General features: G+C 44.3%; 1 protein-coding gene across 1 annotated transcript in view; it reads left to right on the top strand.

Annotated features, from left to right (window-relative positions):
• stk32a (serine/threonine kinase 32A) overlaps positions 1-9,514 on the top strand; it is a 60,072-nt gene extending 50,558 nt beyond the window's left edge. The window contains exons 12-13 of the mRNA XM_057359523.1: positions 8,144-8,208; positions 8,858-9,514. Of these exons, the coding sequence (XP_057215506.1) occupies positions 8,144-8,208; positions 8,858-8,966 (174 nt within the window). The 3' untranslated portion in view covers positions 8,967-9,514. The remainder of the gene's footprint in view (positions 1-8,143; positions 8,209-8,857) is intronic.
• Positions 9,515-10,026: the final 512 nt, after the last annotated feature.

The following is a 10,026-nucleotide window of genomic DNA, read 5'->3' as shown; positions in this document are numbered from 1 at the left end:
GAGTTTTCTAATCGTCTGTTTGCGCAAGTATTATTATATATGAAAACTATTATATTCAGTGGCTTCTCTTACTTTTCTTACTGATATTTAGTGCCAGTTTATTAGGAAGTGACGGTTGACTAGTTGGATGGAAACGGTGCTTATTCGCAAATGTTTTATGCGATATTCCAATTTTGCGCATAAGCTAAATTGGCAATTTTGGATGGAAACCCGGCTAGTGACAGGTTGTTGGAAACGCTCTTTTGTACTCATTTTATTCACGAGTTACCTGTCGTATGGTGCTGCTGCTTCCTGCCGGGAAAGAGAGACCTCGCGCTCGCGGGGCAGCACTGGCGACATTTTCCCACTGAATGAAAGCTAAGGTTTATCCAAAAAGTCGCTAGATTTGTCGCTATGCGCTTCTTCTAAACAAAAGCCGCTGGAGGGCTCGTAAAAGTGATTAAATCAAAAGACAGACTTCCTAATTTAGAAGCACTGTTTTGTGTGTGCACCTCCATGTGCGGGAGAGAGAAGCGCACGGCAGAATGAATATGGCGTAAACGCTGTTATGTGAAAATGTTTTCCCTTGCCTGGGCCCCAAGCGCGCATGGGCCCCTGGGCCTGTGCCCATAATGCCCATTGGATAATCCGGCCCTGTTGTTAATATTCTGAAATAAGACATTCTTTATGAATTACAAATGTGACTTTTCCTTCAGCAGGTGCAGTTTGAGTTCTGTATTTTTTACATGTTCTATATTCTGCCACCTGCTTTACCGGAGGTGAAAGTAGCAAACATCAAATATTGCCAGTGAAATATTTGTATAGAAAACTTAAAAATACGTGAGAAATACAAGAAAATATTTAAACGAGATGACAGCCGGATTAAAATAGTAAAATACAGGAGAATCCCAGATAAAACTGGAGGGTTGACAGGTCTACTATATAGGGGATATTTGAAGTGAGCGGGTGATTGAATTTCTTTGAAGGGAAATTAATTCCTGGAGTTGTTTGGCTGGGTTCCCTTTCGAGAGAGGTCTCTCAACATTGCGTGAAAAGATAGGGGAATCCCCTTCTCCAAACCTATACTGAAGCCTTATTGAACAACGCCATTAGAAATGAAAATGGAACTGGCCAATGTCAGTCAAGACGGCACTTAGGGGCATGGCCACCCCCCTATATAGTACACGGTCTGGACAGCATACCCTCAGAATCTTTCTCCTTCAATTACCTTTGCATGCTGTTGCAGATACACCCAGGAGAAGAGGAAAAACTAGGATCCTTCTGCTCGTGTGTTCCAGCATGCCCGTGTGTGCCTTATGTTCCGGGCCCATCGAACCACAGGAGACGCATGGACACTGCGTGCTCTGCCTGGGTCTGGCCCATGCGGAGACGGCTCTCTCCGAGTCTAACTGCCCGCACTTCGAGGACCTTCCGGTGCGGGTGCTGAAGGCTCGGAGAGTCGCCGCCATCAGAGATTTTGTTAGATAGCATTCAGCACTCTCAGCCCCCCGGGTCTCCAGTCTTCTTCGCTGATGAGCGCCTCCGTCCCGTGGATGACGCCACAGAGGTAGTCCGGTTTGGCACGTAGAGGGATGAGGATGAGCTCATGTCGCTGGCAGCTTCGGACAGGGATCTGTCAGAGTCTGAGAGGGAGCGAGCGGAGTGGGATGCCCCCCCTGCGCTTCACGAAGAGCTCGTCCGTGTCCTCACCAAGACTGTGCAAGACCTCGGCCTCGAGTTCGACTCCCCCAACGAGCTGGCGAGGAGTAAGCTGGACACGTGGTTTCTGCAGATGGGCCACTGCAACGCCGGCCAAAAGAAACGCAGGTCCTTTTTTTGCCCGATGTTCATGAGGAGGTCATGAAAACGTGGTCTGCGCCCCAGTCGGCACGCACCCATGCTTCAGGATCGGCCATCTATGTGCGCATTCTCCCCCGTTGAGCAGGCGATTGCAGCGCACCTGTGCCCGTCCTCGTCTTCTCTGCGGTCTGAGGCTGGGCTGCCGTCTAAGCCATGCCGGATGACCGCCCACATAGCGGAGAAGGCTTATATATGTTGTCACGGCTATCGCTGCTTTTTATGCATGAACATTCAGTAGGAAGTGTGAGCTGGTATTCAGATCTGTTGAATCTGGTATTCAGATCTGGCTGAGACCCTTCGCCCTCTGCTCCGGCCTGAGATTTTGCCTTGAGAGTACTGGCTTTCCCTCTGGTCGATCTGCTGCATGCGATCCGTTCAAGGATCTCGTTCTCGTTCCCTCCTCTCTAACATCTTATAAGACTCAAAGTCATGAGCACACACACCTCGTCTATTTCACAAGTTCGCCTTAGCAAATAATTAAATAGGCGCAATTAAGTAAGCGGAGAATATTGTATGCGTATTTGCCGTGCTGTCCAGGGAGAGGGCTCTGAGGTCGGTATTCTTTCCCGAACCCAGAGCACTCCCCCTTGTCCGGGGAGAGGGCTCCGATCTCTGTGTTTGTCCGAGCCCAGAGCGCTTCCCCTAAAAAGATGCAACTAGCGCGGGACAGCAGCCAAGGCTAGGTGTTAATGGCCCCCAAAACATAGCTGAGCTTGAGGCCGGAGAGTTGCTGGCCGACGCTTGGAGTAGAGTTGCGGCAGAGGCCTCTGGAAAGGGAATGGCTCCTGCGTGGTTACTGCTTCTGAAAGAAAATTAGGAGAAGACAGATAGCTTAGGGTAGAGACACTGCTGCAGCAGTGTGAAGTACAGATAAAGGCTCCTGCTGGAGTGAGACTGCTGTGGCAGTGAGAAATACAGATAAAGGCTCCTGCGGGAGCTGCACCGCTGTGGCAGTGGGAAATACAGATAAAGCCTCCTGCTGCAGCAGTGGGAAATACAGATAAAGGCTCCTGCTGGAGCGACTCCTGCGGAAGTGAGAAATACAGATAAAGGCTCCTGCTGGAGCGACACGGCTGCGGTAGTGGGAAATACAGATAAAGGCTTCTGCTGGAGCGACACTGCTGTGGCAGTGGGAAATACAGATAAAGGCTCCTGCTGGAGCGACACTGCTGCGGCAGTGGGAAATCCCGCTGGGGCGTCACTGCTGCGGCAGTGTGGAAATACAGATAGATAGCAAGTGGGGTAAGGTGCCTTGCTCGAGGGCACCTCGGTTTTTGCTAGTCGGCGTTGACCTTCTGGTCACGGGTCCGATTCTCTAACCCAGGGATCTCCAACCCTGTTCCTGGTGAGCTACCATCCTGCAAACTGCAGCTCCAACCCTGCTTCAGCACACCTGTCTGTAATTATCAAGCAACTCTGAACATCTTGATTAGATGGTCCAGGTGTGTTTGATTGGGGTTGGAGCTGAAATTTTCAGGACAGTAGCTCACCAGGATCAGGGTTGGAGACCCCTAACCACTAGGCTGTGATGAGAGACGCGGAGAGTGGGTGTGTCGCTGTTACCCAAACGTTATCGGGTATGCAATAAAATGATGTATGTCATCAAATTGCTGCACGCATCTGTATGTGCCAAATGCGATTTACATCCACGGTGTTTTAGTTTGTGTCTGCGTTCATATGTCTGAGATGCGACTGTGTATGGGTTGAGCAGACATGAGACGAAAGAGATCTTACGCATACGGCATTGTCGGAAATACTGATACATTCCACTGTTTCTGTCGTTTAGGTGTAACGACTGCATGAGTTGATTTGAGCGAGACGTGAGTGGTAATGGCACACTATGTAGAAAACTTATGCACGCTGAATACATGGTATGGACAGGTTGTAGTTAACCGGCAGTTACTCTTGGAAGCACCGTTTATGTTTACTATTCTCCAGTAAGCCTATGTTCTGCTCGCTGCCACTCACTGAATGAACGCTGAGAAAGTGTGCCTGACATCTCATGCTCCAGCACAGCAGTGGCGATGCGGAGTGGACAGAGGATAGGCTAAAGATAATTTCCGGAAATAGAGAGGTTGTCCTGCTTTGCCTATCAGGGGTACGTTTCCCAAAAGCATCGTTAGCCAACAATGGCCGCAAGTATCATAATTTCAGCATGGTACAAAGATTTAAGTGTTTTCCGAAACCATCGTTCCAATGCTCAATCGCAAGCAGCATAGCAAGTTGCATGGTTGGAACTACAGGTCTAGAGCTGTGGTTAGAAGCATAGATCTTGATGTTATGACATGTAGGCTTGCATGCATCGTGCTTTTAAGCAAAATAAGCAAGCAACGTGTAGTGCATTCTTTATTCATCATTCTGAATGTATACCAATTCAATTAATTCATTTCAATTGTAATTAAAAACATTTGATTAAAGGCGCAGGATCCACTGCTAGAGGGCACACATTCAATTCAATTCAATTCAATTTTATTTATATAGCGCTTTTCACAATGTGCATTGTTCCAAAGCAGCTTTACAGGAGCAAATAAGAAAAACACAGAAAGGTAAAACACAGCACAGTGCATGGTGTTTATAGACCAAGCAAGATCATTATAATAAATAATATCTAATAAATAAATGAATAAATAAATAAATGCAGTCTCCCGGTGAGCAAGCCAACACTGCACTGCTCTGCTGTGGCGAGGAACCCAAACTCCAATGATGAATAATGGAGAAAAAAAAACCTCGGGAGAAACCAGGCTCAGCCGGGAGGGCCAGATCTCCTCTGACGTGTCATAGCTGCACTCAGTGACCCCGACCAAAGCCACCGAGCAACGTCCACGAAGAACAGGGAGAGCCCACGAGCCGCGACCCAGGAAGCCCCACCCGCCGAAACCGTGCAGGTCCAACCCCCAGGTCCCATTCCGCGATCAACAACAGACAACAGAGGAACAACCAGGGAAAAGTAGTAATGGCATAATTCAAAACAGATATGTTCAAAACGACGACAACAGGATAGTTTGATGACGCTGTGAAGGAGCGTGGAATAATGGGAACTGTCGTCTTCAACTCCACCGCTAATAATCAATCAGGTGTGAATAAGAAATCACGTTTATGGTTTATGTGAAGTAATAAAGTTTAATAAATGTTGCGTTTGATGACAGGATTTCATTTCATCATAGTGAATTAGATGTAATTCATAAGATGTATATATTACAATTTAGTCAGATGATCTTAAAATGGTAACTGCTTGTTCGTAAATATACATGACACTCGTAATAAATTAAAAAGACATTCAAACACTAAGACTTACCTTGTTATCGATATAATTATCGTATGTTTTCTGTCTGTAAAGGAATCTAAACAGTTGCTCACCTGTCTAGTAAAACACATGCAAGATCAGCGTCTCTGTCTAGTAAAAAGTCATTGTTGACAGAACCAGCTGCAAACAGTAAAGAATAATTGTGCTCCATAAAGACTGCGCAAAACAAGATAGTTGCTTGATGGACAATACAAACAAATACTTTCACGTTTGTCCACGAGACTGTGTTGTCATGGTTTCTACGGCAGTAAAAGCAGAAACCAAGGGTAACGCCAGAGAATGTGTTATAAAGGTTGCAGGCTTACCATCCAGTGTCTTTGGTAACGCGGATATGACGCCATTGACAGGCGACTGCCAGACACGGCCCCGTGTCACTGGTTAAAATGACAATTTTCTCACAATTTGCAAATGGTTGGAAACATTTGAGATATTGTAGGTACTTAAATGAACAAAATATGTAACACTGGCCTAATGGCCTTTTTGGATATTTTCCTGCAAAAAGTTACAAACTGTATCTTTAATTCAAATAGTCAAGAAATCTTTTTGGAAAGTACGCATGCGACTAAGCCAGTGTGATCTAGGACCCTGGGGAATCCCTGGCCGTAGTGACATAGGATGAAACTTATGAATGAATTGGGTATTGTGAAATAAAACACCAGAGCAAGAATACGATGGCAAAATAGTTTTTCCAGATGCAGCATACGTTATTTACATCAATAATATGACGTTAAATTGTGTGTGTGGAGTGTTTTGTATGTGGGTATGTCTGTCTTCTGTGTTTTCAACTTTTTCTTGTTTTTGCAGGTACAACTTTAATTATTTTGCTTATAGTCAATATGTCTCATGTACAGCTGCTTTGTAACAATGAAAATTGTAAAAAGCGCTATATAAATAAAGTTGAGTTGAGTTAAATCGTTCTGAACAGATTAATTAGAAGACGGTATTAACAACTATGTTGTTGACCAGCGTGGTTCAAACGACAGATGAGCAACAAGGTAATTTCCAGGAAACAGTCCTGGGTAGCTAGTTAATTTTTCAAACGAAGCATCTTACTATGGTGGTTAACCAGCAAGTTGTGTCGTTGTTCAGGAATATGAACCCGGCATGATCAGCGGAGGCTCAAACACGAGTAAACACAGTTTATATGAATGCCTTATGTACGAAAACAAATGGCAACAGTATCAGTAATGACAATCGAGTTGATAAAAGAGAATGGATGGAACAACTGAAAGAATTGTTTCACCCAAGATGATTGGGTTCACTTCGCAGAACGAAATACAGCCATTTCGTGCGAACTGACGTTGTTGTTTAAGCTACCAGAGAAAACAGTTATAGCATAATAACTCTGGCATGCCGATTGCCCAATTGGGATGGAATATGGCGATCAATTCCCTTTAAATACCTTGTATCCGCCTCAGTACTGACGAAAACCTTCTTTAGTTTACCAATTTAGGAATCGTTTGTTGAAACGAGCAACTTCGGAGGACGAATAGCGCGTAGTTTGGTCGTGTAAAGCAAGCGAGCTGTTGTGTTTGCGTGTGCGTCTTTAGGGGCAGCGCTGCTGTGAAAATGTAGAGAGGGGATGAAAGGCGCCTTTGCCTGCATGGCTAGCGGAGGCATTCTCACGCTGGCGTCGGCTCCTGGAGCTAAGGTGTAAGGAATGGAACTGGGGAGAGAGAGAGGGAATGAAAGGCACCTGGGCCTGCACGACTAGCGGAGGCATCCTCACGCTAACGTGGGCTCCTTGAGCTAAGGCGGAAGGAAGGGAAGAGTGGAGAGAGGGAATGAAAAGCGTCTGGGCCCGCACCACTAGCGGAGGCAGCCTCGCGCTAACATTTGGCAGTAGGGCTGTGGGCCAGCGACCAGGGAGGAAATTGATAGAGGGATAGGCAGAAGGTTGCGTGAACGTGGTTGCCGCTGGCAAGCATGTGCTCACGATGCCTAGGCGGCTGTGGAATGGCGTACCACCGGGAGAGGTGTGGGACTCGGATGAGCCAGGAGAAGGTTGGAGGCTGGCGTCTGGCGTCGGCATGATCTGGGACGCGGCCCAGACTAGCATAATGCCTGCTATTTCGGCTTGAGGACCGGCGCCTCTTCATAGCAGTGCTGTAGTAATCGTTTTTCTCGGGCCGTGGGAGCATGACGCTGCGGACCCGACTGGTCTAGTCGCCTGCTTTCCATGGTGGAGTGGATTTGGGAGAAGGTGCATACTGTGAAAATGTAGAGTGAAAGGAGGTGAGGCGATTTAACTATTTATAGAGCTCGCTCTTGATTTGATAGGCCAGGTGACGTGATGGCTAATGACGGGCAGCTGCGTAATTATTTGCACGTGCTCCTCCCGAACTTTGCTAATAAAACATCATGTGTCATTTAAAGTGTACGTTTTTTTTAAATGAAAAGTGAAAAAGGGAAGATTTTTTTGAGATTTAAGATTTTTGACAGCCTGATGTTTGACTGCGCAGCGGCTGTTCACTTCACAATGTGTAGAGTTATCACTCCAGGCCATACAATCTCTTTGAAGAAGAACATTCAAAATGCTCTTCAGAATGCTCACAACAAACTGAAAATCCCCCTCAAACGAGTTGAAGAGATCCACATGTGCTCTGCTGAACCTTTGCCAGATTAACTCCAGTATCAGAAGAGTTTTTGAAATGGACTGGAATACCCTGTCCCAGCCTAAAGCAGCCAATACAAGTGTGCTGAACATCATTTTGGAGAAAGTAGATTTTTCTTCTTGAGGTTCAGTTGTAGACCTAGTATAACCTGAAGTGAGTGAGAACTTGATGTTGAGGTTGAACTACTAACATCTCCGACTGAGTTCAGATTAGTTAGTTGTCATGGTAACTCAGTACTTCTGGAGTCACAATGGAATTGGAATGAGCATAAACTTAAGAAGGTCTTGCAGTATGTGGTCCACATTCAGAAGGCTTACTTTAGTCCGAAGTGTTTCATGTGAGATGTGTAAATATCATTGTTTTTTATTTATTTTTGTTTATTCAGAATGGGCAGATCCAACAGCGCTTGGAGAATGTCCAGAGAGACTTTATTGTCTTCAACAGAGAAAAGTAAGAGAACTCAATTAGTTTCTAAAAGGATTTGTTATTTAGAGAAGAGGGTGAAGTCTTGAAAAATAATCAGAATTATGTAGAATGAATGTCATCTGGTAAGATATATTCAGTGGTGGCACTATTTTGTGTAAAAAATATAAATTTATGTGCCTAAAAATAATAGAATCAGAATGTTTATTCGGTAGACTATATGTTCATAGCAAAATTGTACATTTCTGTGAGAAAAATTGTATATCTCTCATGCAATAACAGCTTGCAAATCAGTATGCACAAAGAACATTTATGGTATATATTCTGTGTTTATGTTAAGATCTCTTGAAATCTATTGTATTGAGAGCAACATTATTCACCCCATGTATGATTTGATGAATGTGACCCAGCCTGTGAAAATCCAGTTTTCTACATAAAACACTGCTACATAATGTAAAGAACATTCTGTCAAAATATACTCTTAATATCTTAAATATAATGTAATTTCGAGACTTTAGCCTGGTTTTACACAGACTGGGTCACAAATATTCTATACATGAAGAACTCATAAAGTTACACACAACTGCACAAGTCTCCTGGTACTGTACCTATGCTGATGTCATCTTCTGATATGTCTATAATGTTTAAATGTTTTTATTTGTCTCGTCTGTTTAAGGTTGAGGAAAACCAAAGAGACGATCAACAATAATGTGGAAGTGACACACAAAGCCATTGAAGATGGACAGAACAACAATGATACAGCATCACTGTGTTTATCAGGATAACATTTGTCTGGAGGACCCGCCATCACAGTTTTATAAAGCAGAGCAGTTTTCATGAACACTGCAACATGCATGACTAAATCCATACTGAAGAGAGAATGTTCATGCGAGGAGAATCTCAGGAGCCTGAAGACCAGCGCATGTCTCAGTGTGACACACAAAACAAACCGACACTGATACAGATGAAACAAACATCAGACTTTACAGTCACTGACATCAAGAAAACATCAACAAAATACAACAAATAAGCATCATCAACTATCTCATCATTCTCATGATCATATAGCTGGTGGTTTAAATGTGTGCCTTGATCTGAGTTCTTGAATGTGTTGAAGGCCTGCTGTATGTCTGATTCAGAGAGTTATCAGACTCACGGTCTCTCTCTATATGATCTAAACATACAGAAGAAGAGAACGCACATCTCATCATGTCATGTGTGATGCATTATAAGAAGTGAGCTGAAGAATCCTATCGTCTATTTCTCTGAGAGCATCATTCAGCTCATTCTGGATCTGTGAGGTGTGACTAATGTTTGTACAGATAATAAATCTTTACACTGTTAAACCTGTTTCTGACTCATTTCTAATATAATGTATAATTGTACTATTTTGATGTACTGGGGACTATTTGGTGTAGGGGACCAACCAACTGTTTCTTGAAGTGCCCTTCTGCGTCTTCATCCTGCGCCCGTAAGGAGGCGTCGTCGCCACACAAAGAATCATGGGGGCCCAAAGTGTCCATCAGTTGTACCCTCTGAAATCCTTCATTCTGAAGGGCCCTTTGAAGAGGCCAGTTATGAGCACTTCGGTTTGGAAAAACCCTTCAATATAGCGGCCATGATTGTTTTCATTCCAAAGTGCCCTTCGGAGGGCGATATGTCCCATTTGGAATGCTTTGTATACTTACATTGATTCAATATCACCTCCCAGTGGTCACATTATAATAATACACTAAAACACTAACATGTATGTGTGTAAATAACACGTGTTTAATAAATCTTAGTGTATAGGCTATCACCTACAGACAGATCATAGAGTTTACTATGGACACACACAACAAGAAG

The sequence above is a fragment of the Triplophysa rosa genome, linkage group LG19 (genome assembly GCF_024868665.1).
Source record: "Triplophysa rosa linkage group LG19, Trosa_1v2, whole genome shotgun sequence".
NCBI classification, from domain to species: domain Eukaryota; kingdom Metazoa; phylum Chordata; class Actinopteri; order Cypriniformes; family Nemacheilidae; genus Triplophysa; species Triplophysa rosa.
Note: the sequence above shows the minus strand (reverse complement) of the source record. Positions and strands in the feature narration are given on the sequence as shown.